This window comes from Natrix helvetica, assembly GCF_964273705.1.
Source record: "Natrix helvetica genome assembly, chromosome: 4".
Classification (NCBI taxonomy): domain Eukaryota; kingdom Metazoa; phylum Chordata; class Lepidosauria; order Squamata; family Natricidae; genus Natrix; species Natrix helvetica.
Genome location: NC_138550.1, coordinates 74,072,629 through 74,089,385, shown reverse-complemented (window position 1 = coordinate 74,089,385; position 16,757 = coordinate 74,072,629). Strand labels below are relative to the sequence as shown.

Sequence of the window (16,757 nt, the reverse complement as noted above, 5' to 3'; positions counted from 1 at the left end):
ACTTGTACATTTTATAAACCTTTTTTTTAAATCTTCCAAAACTCTTTCCAATGATAATTCAGGGCACTGATAATGTCTCCTGCCCAAATAGTACAGTCAAATATTTATTTAATTAAACAATGGCCATTCAGAATTTTTAGATAATATAAATTCTGCTCACACCACTTCAAAGATTTCTAATAATGATCGAAAATAAGCTATTCTAGGCAGGGGTATCAAACTTAAGACCCGCGGGCCAGATCCTAACCATGTTGTGGCCCAGTCCAGGCCTAGGCCTGCTGGTCACATGGCCCCAGCCGAAGTCTTTTACTTAGAAGCTGGTGAAAATGTTTTCCTTAGATTTCATGTTCTTATAGCTTTGCAATCATCTGAATAAAACACTTTGGCTTCTCTGCCAGTGGGTCAGCCTGTTGTGGAGCTCTGGAGATCTTCAAAAAGTAAGTAATCCATGGAAAATGGGGTGGGGAGGAGTAAGTGAATCTGGGATGCTAGCAAAGCAGGCTCGGTGTGTGGAGACCTGGCGGGGCAGGATGAAGGGAAAGCAATTGTGGGGACCCAGGGGAGCATGAAGTATCTCAGTGCATTGGGGGAAGCCTTGGATGGCCTGCTTGCAGCATTAGGCCCTGCATGTTCTTCCCCACTCTGAGACCTCATGTGCATTTAGTGATCTGCACATTCAATTAACAAATGCATTTGAGAAAGCAGGGAGTGATCACGTTCATTTAACATGATTCAATCAAACAAATCCTTAGGTTACAAATGTAATTGGCAGGCCCTGTCACATTCATAACTCGGGGATTACCTGTATAATGAGAGTGAGGGAGGATCTCAGGGAAGTCCTGCCTTAGCACTTGGACACCACAGGTGCCCCCTCAAGTCCCGTGCCACGCCCATGGCCATGCCCACCTTGGCCACACACCCCTGGGCATGCCCCTCCCCCAGCCCTCCTCCCTGATGCGGCCCTCAATGAAATTGAGTTTGACATCCCTGGCCTAGAGGCTAAATCCTACGAAGAAGGGCTAAAAGAACTAAGTATGTTTAGCTGAACAAATAGAAAACTGAGGGGAAATATGATAACAGTTTAAAGGGCTGTCACAGGGCAGATGGCATCTATTTACTCTCCATACCACCTGAAGGTAGTACAAGAAGCAACGGGTGGAACCTCATCAAGGGGAAATACAATCTGAAAATAAGGAAGAATTTTCTGACAGTAAGAACTGTTAAGCAATGGAACAGCTTGCCTCCTGGAGTTGAAAATGCTCCATTACTGGAGGTTTTCAAGGAAAGATTGGACAACCCTTTATCCAATATGGTATGAGGCTTCTTGCCTTGAGCAGGGAGTTGAATCAGAAGACTTCCAAGGTCCCTTCTAGCTCTATGAATCTATGTTCAGATATATTCTACCTTCTCATTTCTCCTAGTTTCATAGATAGAAATCATATCTATTTTTCTTTTATTCATAGGTTGTGAGCCTTAATCATACTGATGCCACATGCAGCATTCCCTGTTTTTAATTGAATTGAATTTATTTATAATGATACAGTAGCCTTCTCCAAAAGGCTCTGGGCCTACAAAATCCACAAAGAACACTAAAACAGATAAAACAATGAAAACCCACAAAGACAGGCAGCCCAGATTAAAGCAATTATGGACCACATAAAATTTTTTAAAAATACGAGAAGCCCCACCAACAGATCATGCACATATTAACCTCTGGCCTGGAACAGAACCACATTCTTAAGGACTTTCCAGATCCCCCCTCCCCCAAAGAGTAAGTGCCCTTTGTATTTCTGCTAATAGTAAAGAGAGTGCTAGGCAGTTGGGATATGTTTTAGACAACATACTTTTAAGTACAACAAATTTATCACAAGTATCCTATTTATGCAAGATAAGGACCTCTAATCTAGGAACCACCTTGTAAACTACTATAATTTTACCTGCATTACATGAGACAGTACATACAGCATTAAAGTTTATATACCTTTGGATCAGTCCATCTCTGACATTGATTAATAAATAAGGTGGTCAGAAGTGAAATATTTATTGTTCTCATTCTGAGGTTAAATCCAGTGGGGCATCTAATAACATTTTAACTGAATGTTGCTCACCTATGACGAATGCTGATACATTGGTAAAGGTCTGCCTGGAAGTATAGAAACAGCAATCATGAAGAATTCCAGTTGGAATTAGAAGCCATATAGATGTTACATGAGTCCCTGTTATAATTTTGAAGGGATATCCCTTTCAAAGAAATATAAGGTAGGCAGTGGAAGGCCAGAATAATTGGTCATCTGTAAGAGTTAAAGACAGACAAAAATAGTTAAGCAAAAATTGCAATTTGGTAAACATTGAATAACCCATTAGCTTCAGGGCCACCAAGGACTAAGTAATGTAGATATTAATTCATGGAAAGAGCAAGAGAGAAAAGCAAAGAGTGTAAATCATATACTGGTAAAGGGCAATCAACTGTTTTATTAATTCTTCTTTACAATTGAAATAGTTACATAGCCAAGGTGCAGTCTGGATATTTCTGCAAGTTCTAGCCTAAGGGCCAAGTTCAGCTGTAGTAAGTCAAGAGATTTTTGTTTTATTGCTAAGCCTGACATTCAAGAAATTCCACTGACCAGAAGCAGCGCTACCTGAAAACTGATTAAACCTCTATACAATTCATTCTCACTGATTGTCCCCATCTGCATTTTTCAAGCTTTATTATATCCTTGTGCTGACAAGTACTATACATACTATTCTAGATATGGAAATACCATAAATATATATAAGGGCACTACAATATTGGCCATTTTTCATATATATATAAGAAGATGGGGAGGTCAGGGAGGTGCCCCAATGTACTTTGCACATATTTAAATTAAATTATATTTCAAAGTTTGTTGGTCCTCCGATTTAGAAAGATCATTTGGAGATTTTCATAATTATTTTTAGTTTTTACACACTAAATAGTTTAGTATCATCTACACTCTTGTCTGGCTTGAGAAAGTCTGTAAAGCCCCTGCACCATGCTTGGGTCTCCAACTGAGAATGGATCTGAGCAATTTTATTTGCCAGGTGTATTGAAAATTTCTCAACAGAGCACTGAAGATGAACCTCAGGTTCCCCCTTACTGGAAGGGTCCGGGTAACCCTAAACAGGCTGTTTAGAATAACTATGCCATAAGGTGTGGGAAATTTTATGGGTTTTATGTTGTGGGCCTTTAGATTCACCAATGTGATTATTTATTTATTTATTTATTGAACAGGTTTATATGGCCATCTAACTAAGTATTACAATGACCCCATCTTGCCCCTTATTATGTTAGCATAGCCATTATTTTTTAACAATATTGTTGACATGAGCATTTGTCATATTGTTATCTCCTTTCCATCTCCTAATTATTGATATGTTAATTCAACATTGCTCTTACCCTGGAACACTGACTGGCAGTGTTCTTTTCTCTTCCTACAGTATTTTCAGCATAATAGAAACCGTTTTTATAGTTGCTAAATTTCTTTGCTGATTCTAGTTCTTTCTTAATTTGTTCTTGCTCTGCCTACCTGGGATCCCAAACACATTTGGTGGGTGACCAGTCTCTCTTTCTACTTCCTATATGACTCCTTTCTGAGATTTTCACACAGTTCCCTAAACAGAGTTAGTTCAAGTTATAAGTAGTCATCCTTTTCCCCGTGTCATTTTTCCAGCTAATATTCTCCCCCGGCCCTGAAAACTGCTTGTTCCTATAGGACAAAATAAATATGATGTCAGGCCTACAACCATGTTCCTTTTGGATCTTTGGCCTGCCACACTTCTATGCTGTTTCTATAGTGGGGGAATGGGAGGGGGATAGTAAGGAGTAGGATGTGATGTAACCAAATAAAATTCCTTTTAGATTGCCAAGGTCATCCTTTGTCTTGGTGGCTCTGCCCCTGACCCGAACTGGATGGGTGGAACTGCCAGCATGGCAGGGGAACATTAGACTATGTGATGGACTTGTGGGTATGGGGGCAAGATCTTGAACTTTACATTGAATTCAGATTCAGGTTTTCCCCCAGATGTACCTGCATGGCTCTCTTAATAAATTGGAACCTTAAGCAGCACGTTGCCTTGGACTCTAATTTAATTTTGGATGCTATCTGGAACACTGACATATGTACCTATAGATTTTTGCCATTTAATAATAATAAGAAAAACAGAGACATACAATGGAAAAGGGCTGGGGAGCAGCCTGCATTTGACCCAATGGGGAAAATGATGACTCCTGGATACATGTTCAAATTACATACCATATGTCTTTGTAACTGCTATGAGTGCATTATTTCCAGGTATGCATTAATTTATAATATAAAATTATAACATATGAATGATTTCTTTTGTGGATTACATTCATAATATCATCAGTCACTCTTATGTTTCAAGGCCACAAACAGCGTGATCTGTAAGTTTATTATGCAGGAATAGAATATCAAACATAATTTGGGCACTTCTAAATACTAACATTGTATGGTGTGCCAGGCTTTGGAGTCTTTAATGTTGTGAAATACAATTTGAATATTAATAATAAATTCTGATTAATAGGAACTTTTCAAATGTTAGTGACAGACCCGTTGCTGTATCATTTACATACTCGATAGGCAAGAAAATAGAATAGTTGCTGTTGCTATGACATTTTACCAGGAAAAACAACTTTGATGTTTTCCAGGAACAACAGAATAGATTTAAAATGAACCTCACCACCAAGCTGTGTACGGTTACTTTGTTGAGTCCTTGTTTTGGATTCCCCCCCATCCAATTTTCTAAAATAACTTTAGAAATATATCTTTATTATTTCAAGTCCTAGATTATATATATCATATAATACTAGCATTGGTATTTATCTAAATAGATAAATAAGGCAATAATAGGTTCCAACAAAATTAGCTCTTCAAAATTATAAATATCAAAGTATCAGGACATGCCAATGCAGCTTTTGAAAAGGTGTATATGAGAGCATTGTCATTTATAAATGCCAGTTATCATCTATTTAAAAGGAATCAATAGAATGTAATGCTTCCTTAGGTGCTTAACTACAAGAATTTCAGTACAACTAAATCAAAAACTAAACATAGCAGAGAAGATAACCAAAATTGCAGTTCTGTCAGGCTCTACATAAACCTGACCAAAAAGGCTAGATAATATCTTAGTACTAAATCAAAAATGAAACATTCCATCTTGTGAAAAAATATAATCCTAACTTACTGGAAAACTTCCATTTCCCATTTGATATGAATTTTTGCTCTTGACTGGAAGACAGATTTTGAAGGACTGTTTGCAAGACAAAGAAAAAAAATCAATTCAGATAAATTATTTTTTCCCCTAAGTTACCTCTCAATATCTAGGCCCTAGTCATTTCCTCAATGTGTCGCTAAGCAACATGGTCATAAAGTGTGATGTCACATGACCACATCACTTAACAGTTGAAATGCTGGCAGTGATAGTTGCTGTCCTAAACCCAGAACCACATTGGTTGTTAAATGAGGCACTCATGCGACTCCTACGAGGAAGAGACAAGAGAAACAGGCCAGCTGGCAGGTGAAATTTACAGGCTGAGAGGTGAGTGCTGTGGGCAAGCACCAGGGTGTATGGGTGTGTGATGGTTGAAGCAGCACTCTGTAGTGGTGGACTTGAACAATCTAAGCCTGCTGCCACTTCCTCTTCTACTTGAAGCCCAGCATCAGCCAGACTGCCATCTCAGAAAACCTACAACTCACTGCCACAGGCATGGATCTTTGAATGCCTGGGGCTATACAAAGTCAACAGGACCCTACACAAACAGTCAGAGTGACTGTGGAGGACAACACTGGAAGTCAGCTCAAGAGAGCTCACACAAGGGACCATCGAGAGCTACATATGGTTGTATGGGGAGCAACTGGTTAAAACTAAACCCTTGCAAGACCGAGTGGCTCTGGGTTTGGGGTTCGTTGGCTCAGGGAGAATTGGATGGGGTGGCACTACCCCAAACAGAGATTGTGCGTAATCTAGGGGTTTTCCTGGACTCACGATTCCTGCTCAAAGAGCAAGTGGTGGTCATGGCCAGGAGGGCCTTTGTGCAACTGCAGGTTGTGTGCCAGTTATACCCTTTCCTGGACAGTCCCTACTCATAGTCACTTATGCTCTAGTCACTTCCCATCTTGATTGTTGCAACGCGCTCTACATGAGGCTGCCCTTGAAGAGCATCTAGAAGCAGCTCTAGTTGGTGCAAAATGCAGCAGCCCGCATGGTTTTGTGCAGGCCCCAGTGTGCACATGTATTGCCTCTCCTGTGGGAGCTGCATTGGTTGCTGACTTGCTTCCAGGTGCAATTCAAGGTGCTGGTTGTCACCTTTAAAGCCCTTCATGGCTTGGGACCAGGTAATCTGAGGGGCCGTTTCTTGCCAGTCACATCTACCCAACCCCTCAGTGTGGGGAGGCGGGGAATGTTGTGGGTCCCATCCCCAAGGGAGAAACACTGGTGGGACCCAAAAGAAGGGCCTTCTCCACGGTGGCTCCCTCTCTCTGGATCATCATTCCCCCAAAAATTAGAATGACCCCCACTCTAATACTCTTCCGGAAGGTGCTGAAGACCTGGTTCTGCCAGCAGGCCTGGGGAACCCAGAGCTAAATGGAGCCCATTAAATGGCTGGTGTGATCTGCTGTCGCCTGGGCAGGAGTGGGAGGTGGGGAGTGATTTTGTTATATTGTACTATATTTATTTATTTTATTCTTTTTGCTAGTTTTTATCATGTTAAATGTGATTTTATATTCTGTAAACTGCCTTGAGTCACCATGGTCGAATAGGCGGCAATTTAAATTCAATAAATAAATAATATACCAAGCTGCTGTTCTGCATAGGCTTGAATCCCCTCAGCCAGATAATCACAAGGACTAGATATGGATACAAGTTCAAGAGTGGAACTTCCATCAGCCACTTCCTATATGTGGATGACATCAACTTGTATGTTAAGAGTGAATGAGACACCAACTTGCTGATGCATCTGAAAGGGATGTACAATCAGGACATTGAGATGTCATTCAAAGTAGAGAAATGTTGGTCAGATGATCAAAAGAGGCAAAGTAAAGACTAATGGGGTGGAACTATCTGGGCCATATAGCAGATATACAGATCAGTTTCAATTTCTTTGGTATTCCACAGTCACATGGAAAGCATGATGATGAGGCAAGAAGACAGCAACATCCAAGTATTACCAAGGTTGTGGCAGGTTTTTAAGAGCCAGTTCAATGAGAAGAACATCAATATGCATGTCCTGCCAATCGTCAACTACTCTGTCAGTATAGTGAGTTGGCCAAAGAAGGAAATTGAAGCTGCTGATGTGGAGATCTGGTAGCTCCTCACAATGTACAGAGGTTTCCACTCCAGGTTCAACACCTAAAGATTGTATACTAGCTGGAAACAGGGCAGTTGGGGCATGGTGCGTGTCAAAGTATCTATTCTAGACAAAATCCAGAGCATCCAGGAATGCATCAATAAGATGCACCCAAACTGAGCTGCTGAGCGAATGCCTGAGGCAGCAGCAGACATGGGAGGAAGCTTAAACAAGAGAAAATGCCATGGCAAGACAAGACCCTAAATGAGATGTACCATCAGCAGATAGCTGAGGTGGCAGACACGGGAATCCCACTGGTGTCTAGAAAAGGCTGGACTAAAGACAGCACTAAGGCACTGACCATAGCAACACAAGCATTAAGCACCAGACCCATAGAAAGCAAGATCTGCACAGAATATGGGCTAGCTCTTCCTGAGTCCAGATGGGAGATCCCACAGAAAGTCACAGGGAATAAGAAAGCTAAGATCCTGTGGGACTTCCAGATACAGAAAGATAGGCAGGTACTAGCCAATCAACCAAAAGTTATGAATGAAATATGGACCTGGTTGGATCTTGGGGGGGAAATGATAGGAGGTGACCTAGAAAGTTGATTAGAGGGATACAGAAAACTAAAAGAAAAGATCTTTTGATACAGAATGGAGATACAGAATTTTATTTGACTTTGGAAGAATTGAAATTTAATATTTCAAAACAATGGACTAGGAAATTTACTGTTAAGAATGTCTGCTATTTAAAAAAATGAATTCAGAAGAAATTTATGGAGGACACAAATTTTACTGGATAAAACAGAGTGATCCTGGTTTGAATGTGGATCTGAAAATGGATTTTAAAATGTCAGGCTACAAGAATGAAATGGAAAACAATGTTACACTAAATTTATAAATGAAACCAGTTGATATTTTAATAGTTAAAAGGGACCAACAAGTAATACATCAGAAGAATGATTTGGACAGCTTTATTATGTTTACAAAAGAGGGGTGTTAAACTAGTAAAGGAGTTTCTAAGAGAAGACATAGAAAATGATGCTTTCAAGGGCTTCTGATGTACTGCCTTCACTGGAAAAGTTCTTAAAAATTCAGAGAAATATTCAGAAAGGTATCTGCCTTGAAGGTAGCCCATATTGAACTGTATAGTATAGTCAAACTTCAGGAGTTGACTGCAGGAAATGATTTATGGCATTTTGTATGAAATAATAAAATGCTTTCCAATAAAGTTTTTGTCATATTTTATAGAATTTGACAAATTACAATTCCACATGAGTCATAGATCCCAGATTTTGATTGCATTCTGTAATATCCTATTTCAAATACCTTGGTTGAAAATGTTTTGCCTTATGATGCCTCATTTCATCTGATTAAAGGTTACCAACCCTTTTAGTAGTACGTATGTGAATAGATAAATAAAATATTGGAAGAAAGGGGGGTGGATTTCCATCTTTTTTGAGGAAAGTGATAAATTACTGCATTAAAAGGAAAGGAATGTAAAACTGACTTTTTGGGTTAAGGTTAAAATATATATTATTATACCTAGTAACTCTTAATGGATTTTTGCTGATCAGATTGAATGACAAGGCTTTATAGATTAAATAAGGTATCTTCTGTTGAAATATCAGAGAAGGTGATACGTTACTGAATTTTGTATTTGCTTTAATGGAGGAAGAAGTAATTTCTTTATCTTTTTTCTTCATTATTTTCTTTTTCTGCACTTCATTTTTACTTTTTATATTCTTCTTGGTTTGTATAACCAAGATAAGAAAATAGTTGTTATCTTTATATTTGCACATTTTAATGAACATTATCATAAATGCAGGTAGGCCCAAATTAATATCACGTGACTATAGGGACTATATAGCTATGGCCTGAATTTTGAGGATCAGTAATAAGTCTTTCCATTTTTGTAACTTTTCAGAAAACAGAACAAAGTTCTGGGGTGGGGGGGAGATTTTTTCCCCAATTTTTGCCATCTTATAACAAAGGTGACATTTGGGTCTGTGGGTTTCCTCTTTCTGAATGAAGACAAAACCCTGCATAACCATTGTTGACCTCAAAGAAGCCAACCTTGAGGAAAATAATTATAGGATCAGTGTCAGTCACCACAAAAGAGACCTTGGAAGATTTAACACTTATCTTGATTCGTCCTTCTTTTTTACACTTAGCCAGCTTATTAATGCAAGAATTTCTGCCCAACACAAGAATCAACAATGCAAGAACATTCCCTTTCTGATCCCCAACAGAAGTGGCTATAAATTGTATGTGTAACATATAATTCATTCCCTGGATGACATACACCTGCTTAAAATGGCTCCATGGTTATTAAAGCCAGATTAAATAGGTTTATCTTTACCGTGTCACAGCAGAAGTCATTTTTTTAAATTATCATTTTGAGTGCAAGAAATATGTTTGAAATAGGAAAAAAAGACTATTCCAATGCCCTAATGAAGGTTTTCATTCTAATTAGAAGTCTTTTGGAGTCATCCAAGTTAGTGGCATAGAAATAATTATTACAAATTATAAATAATAAATTGCGAAAAGGGGTGAGGCTTCAACTGTGTAGCAGTGGCCTTCCCCACCCACCCCCCGCCCTTGCGGGTGCAGGGTAAGAAAAGCGCACCTGCTGGCATCCTAGCAGCCATCGGGAGCGGAATTCCTGCCCAGGCGATAAATGTCTCGCGATTACATAGAAATTGCTCAGTGCCGCTGAAAAAAACTGAAATCCTCTCGGATAAGGCGCAGTATTGGCAAAATACAAAACTTTAGACGAAACTGTTCTAGACCTCTGTTTCCTCCGAAATTTAGCGTCAAGCACAGAAGGCAGCCCTGGGCCAGAGGCAGCGCCGGGTGACGTAACAATCCTCACCTTTCACGTCAGAACGCCCACATTTTACAGCCCGCGGGGGTGGGGGCGACAGGACGGTCTGTCCAGGAAGTCCGTGCTGAGCTCGAGAGCGCCTCGGGAGAGAGGAAGGCTAGAACTGCTGCCTGCCCCGGAGACCGGCGGCGACCCTCGGACAAAGCGGGGAGCGCGGGCAGGAGCCTTGGGCAGGGGAGTGTATTTCTTAGAACAAGCCAAGTCCTGCCGTTTTGCTGTTGCGCCTCCAGCACCCCCTGCCTCTGAAATATCAGGGAGGAATTACTGAGAGTCCCCGCCTTTCGCGCGTTACCTTCCTTCTGGGGCGCGCCTTGCACGACGCGTCTCCTCGGCTGTGGAGCTGCAGCTGCCTGTAGCGAAGGCCGGAAATGCGTAACGCTATATAAAAAACCCCAGAGAAGGGTCCTCGGGGTCACCTCGTCTGGCACAACCTGCGCGGCTCCCTTTCTGTGCAGTTCCCGCCTCGGTCTCTGGAGGGCAGCCTTAGCCCCCTGGCCAATGCGTCTGCAGGCAGGGCTTCCTTGAGCGCCGGCTCTGGCCACTAGAGTCCCTGGCTTTGGAAGGGGCAACAGCTAAGAGAAGACGACTTTCTGCAGGCCTCCGTGGAAAGGAAACTCGTCTGCAAGGGTGGGGGGGGAGATTTTTGGGGGAATGAATGAGGGTTCAAGCCAAAAGGAGTTTTCCCCTTGCTTTGTTTTCTCTGACCAACCACGCTCACATCCAGCCAGGAAACGCCATTAAAATGAATGAGACTCACCTGGAACAAACCCACAAAGGACTGGACTGTAATTCTGTACTCACCATTGAATTCTATGGAGCCTGGTCGTGTTTTCCTTCCCTGGAACTGGTGGACTCCCCGCTAGTGTTGTTGTGCCCAACAAATTGTTCTGGAGGACATTTCCTCTCCCTCCATGCTCCATTGCATCCAGAAGAAAACCCTTAGTTTTCTGAGAAAGAACTTCCAAACCATTTGGTACATCTGCCGAAAATAAGTTTTTCTGCACTAAAATACTAATAAATTCAGGACTTTGGAGTGGTTTCTTGCATTCAGTACAATAAAGCAGTAAGAGGAAAATTAAATTTAGGTGTTGGTGGAAAAGAGGTATCTGAATGGTGAGCTGAAGCAGAAAAGAGCTTGAAGGCTCTAGGGGGCTTTTCTAAGAAGCTCCCTGTTAATTGCTTTAGTGTCTTTCTACCAAAAACGCTCCCTTAGTCTAACTCAAAGGATGTCCACCAGGGTAGTGCTACCATTAAGGTCACTCTGCATTTTTTTCAAGAGTATTGTTTTACCACCTCTTTCTGCTTCTGGGGCTGAGCTCAGACAATGAAATAATAAATCAGGAATGAATGTGATGAGCTCCGATACTTATTAGGCATTTGCCCCTAAATTGAAGAAATAGATGCTCCCCTCAAATTGCAGACAAATCGTGATTGCCAACTCAGACTTATTTAACAGCTGCTAAGCACAACACTTTTCTTTTTCCAATTGTAGCCTCAGCAATCCCAATGGAGTAATCTTGCCCAACGAGAATGGTTAATGGCCATTCTGTAGGAATGGATAAAGCATAGAAAAATGGGGAAAACACAATGTACACTTGAATTTGAAAATATTTTATTTGAATAATAAATAATTATACAGTTAAAACAGTTCTATTGAAGCATTCTATAAATAGCTAACAGTTAAGAAAATAATGTGTGTAGAAAAGAGATTGCATCTAAAAGTAAACTGAGCTGTTTGAGAGCTCTCCAAACAAGAATAAGAGTTGCAGTTGTACATTTATTCTAGATATAAAAATTAAATCCCTTTCAGCAGATTTGCTTTTTAAAAAAAGTTAATCGTGCAACCCAATGTATATTTACCTAGAAATGAGCCCCACAGATTTCAGAAGGACTTTTGTCCAGGGGAGTTTGGGACTGCAGCACTTAAGAGCACAGTGAAATGGTAAGAGAAATGCAAAGCACATCAAAAATGATATAAACACCATAATTAATAAATAACCAATAAATAACCATTGCGCATAAATCAACATATACACAGAGTGTCAACAAATATCTCTAGTTCAAAAAAGAAACTCGAACGGTTGGCATTTTATAATATTAAGGCAGCGTCTACAACATTTTTCAACAACAATAAAGTCAAGGCAATTGTGGCTATACTAACCAAAGTTATATCTTTAAGCGGTTTGATTTTGTTCACATACAAAATAAAATTTAAGGAAACGAACCAACCAACAACAACGAAAAGGTAAAGCCAGATCCCAGCAGTTCACAAGCCATAATAAAGCTAATCAAGTAGGTAAATGTTCGGTTCACAGCCTGTGAAATGTAAAGGCATCCATCATCATTCCTTAAGATTCACTTGGGGAAGCGGGAGAGAGAACGGGGATTTTTTCCCATTAAAATAGCCCGGACCTTGGAGCAGCTCCCGGGAGCAGAGAAAAGAGGGAAGGTGCTGCTCCAGAGTGCGCCCTCCGAGCGGCACGGATACGACGCCTTAAACTCCAACATCACACAGATGCTCAATGGCTGGCAGGGGTCGGGGGGGGGGGGGAGAGAGCCCTACGAAACAGCAGCAGCAGCAGCTGAAGAAGGATCGTCGCTAGTTGGCAAACTGACCCGGCCGGATTCCCGCAGGAAGGGCCAGCCAAGTCTAGAAGTCCTTGCCCTTCCGTAGGTCGGTCGGTCGGTCGGGGCGGCGTTGGTGCTGGTGCTGGTGCTGGAGGTAAGGCACTGCGGGATTCCCTCTAGCAGGCTGGGCGCACGGGGACCTGGAGCAAGATAACCTGCCGGTTCTCCGAGGGATGGCATTTGTTGATGTGTCGGGTGAGGCCTGGCGAGCTGTAAAACGTCGCTGGGCAATATTTGCAGGGGAAGGCCTGGGCTGCATGGAGCACGCGGAGGTGACGCTCCTGGCCGCTCTTACTGGGAAAGGTCTCCCCGCACACTGGGCAGAGGTGGCACTCCCCGGACAAGCTCAGCGGGCTGTGGCCGGACGCCGCCTCTTCCAGACAGGCCTCGGGAGGCGGCCGAGCTTGGGACAAGCCGTCAAGGGGCTCGTGGTGGAGCGGCAGGTGCTTCCGCAGGGCGCTCTGGCGTCGGAAGCGCTTGGCGCAACGAGGACAGGCGAATTCCTCGGCTCCGGAGGCCTCCGGTTCTCCGCTGCTGCCTCCCCCACCGCTCCCTGGACTCGGCGTATCCCGCTCGCTGCTGCTACTACTATTGCCGCCGCCGCCGCCGCCGCCCCCTCCTCCCTTGGCGGCCTCCTCCGGAACAGGCTTGGCCTTGGTCGGGGGGCCGTTGACCGGCCGCGGTTTGTGCCATCGGCGATGCGAGGCCAGGTTGGCCGGACAGCTGAAGAGCTTGTCGCACTCGGGACAGCGGTACTCGACGCGCACGATCCGCGAGCACTTGTGCTGAGCCAGAGCCAGCGGGTCCGGGTAGTGTTCCTTGCACAGTTGGCAGATGAATTCGCCCAGCGGCTGCGCGCTCCCCGCTCTCAGCCCAGCGGCCGAGCCAGCCGGCTGCTGCTGCTGCGGTTGTTGCGTGGCTAGAGCAGGCTCCGGCGGCCCTTCTTTGATCCGCAGCCCCAGCACCGGCGACGTAGTCACCTCGTCTTCGAAGTGCAACTTGCGGGCCGCCTTGGCCTTCCTGCCCTGAGATCGCTTCGACGCGCCTGGGCTCGGCCCATGGCTGCGCTGAGGGACAGGCGGCGGGCCAGAAGCGAGGGCGGCGGCAGCGGCCGCCGCGACTGCCCAAAGCTTGAGTTCTCCTCCAGGGCCCAAGAGTAACGGTTCCGGCGCCGGAAAGGACTCGGCCGAGACGGGCGAGGCCAGGTGGAGGCTACGCTCCTCGCTCACCGCTCGCGCTGGACTGTGCAGCGGCGCCGGCGAAGAGGGGCCCTCCGGCGTCCCAAATTGCGGCACGGCGGACGCAGGCAGAAGCGCCGCTTCCGCGGATTCCGAGGCAGAAGCTGCGCTGGGGAAATGAGGGGCGGGAAAAGGCGGAGGCACCAAGAGCTGCACCGGATCGCCTCCTTCCAGCCCAGCGGCCGGGTAGCAGGAGCAACGCGTCCGGTAAGAGATGGGCGTAGGTCTGCGACTCCTCTTCACCAAAAAGCCCCGGGGCATCCTCGGACAGCTCCGGAAGGCGTCTGCGGCTGCGGCTGGTGATGCTGATGCTGCCTCAATCTCTGATCGGCAAGCGCGGTGCTAGCATCCAACTGGGTCCTTCTTCCACCAGCCCGCCTTCCCTCCGACAGCCGAGGCAAACGAGAGAGAGAGAAACAGAGGAGGAGGAGGAGGAGGCTTCTCTTCGCCTCCTCACTTCGCGCGCCCGCAGTCTGTACTGAGGAGGACTCCCCGGGCGTCCCCGCCAGAGCGCCACGACCGCCGACTCTCGATGAAGTTGCCCCCCCCGAGTCGCCCAGCCTCACCGCCCGCTTTTTAAGGGGGGAGGACAGCATTGTTCTGGGCTCCTGCTCCTCCTTGGAGCCAATCAGCGCTTCCCGCGGCTGCTCCATTGGCTTTGAGGCAGAAAGGGGGCAGGCGCCCGCCGAACAAGTGGCTGAGCTAGGTAGAGCGCAGCAGATGTACCTGAGGGGCTCGGCGCTTCTCTTTTCTTTTTGTTTTTCCTCCCCCTCCTTTTCTTTTCTTAGGCCTTCCCTTCCCCCTCCCCTCCTCATCCGCCAAAAGGCACACGCCCAGCTCCGCCTCCTTTCACGGTCTGCTGCTTTTCTATGGGAAGGCGCACGTGCCTCCCTTTTGTGTCTTTTCTCCAGGCGGGGCACAAGAGCTGCCAAATCGAAATAGCCATCAGCATGACAATAAGGGATGGGGAGGACGAGTGTGTTGGCAGTTGGGGGGAGAGAGCTGCCCACACCTCCGCGAGCAAAATAGCAACAAAAGAGAAGAATGAGTCGAAATATGCCGAAGAGAGGAGGGTAAAATGCAGGCGGGAGAAAAGGAGGGAGCCGCGAACGATGCGGAGCCAGAGAAGGAGGCCAATTGTTCAAAAGCCCTCTGGGGCCAGGACAATCCTGAGGAAAGGGGCGGCTATAGAAATCGTGGGGCGCGCGAGCTTCTAGTGGCGGAACAGAAGCAGCCCGGCGCCACACATGGGGGGCTGCGGGGGCGGGAGGGAGGGAGGCGGGGAGGAGAGGGGAGGAAAGGAGGACAAGGCGACGCGCGCCAGCCCGGCCTCGCCTCCAGCCGCTTGTTGTCTTTGCCAAGGCAAAGGCTTCTCGCGGCGAAAAGCTTTGTCCGCAGAAAGCACTGCGGCTGCGCTGGCGCTTTTGAGGAAAAAAAGCCCCCTCCCCTCGCAACCCTCTCCCCTGCTGTCCAGCTTAATCCTGTGCAAACCTACTCAACAGCAAACCCATAAAGTTCAGTGGGGTATTGCCATTTTTAACGTATCAGGACAACCGGGGGGGGGGGGGGAGCGAAATCCCAGGCGCTCGTAGGCGATTCCCTTTCCAGTTCTACTCCGGGCGAAGAACCGCAACCAGAAGATTGCAACACTTGCCGGACAGCCGGGGAGACCTGTGGCTGTTTCAGACCGCAAAGATGTGCGCTGTAGCGCAGACGCTCAGGAACGAAACGCCGCTGCCTTGGGGATGCGCATGTCACGTCACTGCTGCTTCAGCTGTTTACCCTGTTCAAGCATTGGTGTATTTATCAATGTGAAAGGCCATACTGAGCAGAGTGGAATGGGCTTTTGTGCCTTGACTCGATGAGACATTTTGACATACTGTAGAATTGTATTGTAAATACAGGTAACACCTTGGGCCTAAGAGCATCCTGAGCAATGGACCGTTTACTTGCTTTTCTAAGACCTTCCGGGTGGCGGGGAGTGGGGGCTTCGTTTCTTCCAGCCGTCTTTGAGGATCCTAGTTAGTTAGGGGCAGGATCTGGCTTCAAGTCTTTGCAACAAGTCCGACTCAAAACCCAGCGGTTTTCAGGAATAACAGCGACTGTGCAGCTCCGCGGCTTAAATCCCCCTCCTGGCCAACTTTCTACCCGGTTAGGGAAGCAGCGGGGCCATGTTCCCTACTCTTGCCATCAGAGGCTCGGGGGGGGGGGGGGCTCAAGCAACACCCGAGGACCCCTCCCATCTGCCGCGTCTGGACTCTTCTGCCTTCTGCTTGCCAGGTTCGAAATTCTATTTTCTAACCGCTTTGCCCACCCCCCGCGTAACATGTAATTACAGTGAACCCAATTCTTTGGAAACCGTGCCCGTTTATTTCGGCTTCCTGTCGGTAGATAGGATTGTTTCTTTCCACCTTCTGGCCTTGATCCGATATTCTCCTGAGCGATCTTCGAGGAGGAGCTGAGCTGCATTTCAAAAGGGGCAGAGAATCGCCCCCTCCTCCTCAAAGCACCAGATGGTTCAAACCCGAATTCATTCGGTTTAAGTGGGCTGATGGTGGGTCGCCATTCTGATACAGGCTCTTTAAAGTTGATGAAGGCGCCCTTGGCGGCTCAGGGAGGGAGCGAGAGAAAGGACGGAGCCGGAGGGGGCTCATGCATTTTAATCCAGTGAG

At 45.6% G+C, this 16,757-nt stretch overlaps 1 protein-coding gene across 1 annotated transcript; it reads right to left on the bottom strand.

Moving 5' to 3' along the window:
* Positions 1–11,820: 11,820 nt before the first annotated feature.
* Positions 11,821–14,682, bottom strand: INSM1 (INSM transcriptional repressor 1). Its single transcript, XM_081953058.1, has one exon. It carries the CDS (start codon positions 14,344–14,346, stop codon positions 12,964–12,966), a length of 1,383 nt encoding a protein of 460 aa, XP_081809184.1. The 5' UTR covers positions 14,347–14,682; the 3' UTR covers positions 11,821–12,963.
* Positions 14,683–16,757: the final 2,075 nt, after the last annotated feature.

Coding starts and splice junctions, on each gene's coding strand:
- INSM1 (XM_081953058.1), bottom strand. CDS start 14,346: ATGCCCCGGGGCTTTTTGGTGAAGAGGAGTCGCAGACCTACGCCCATC.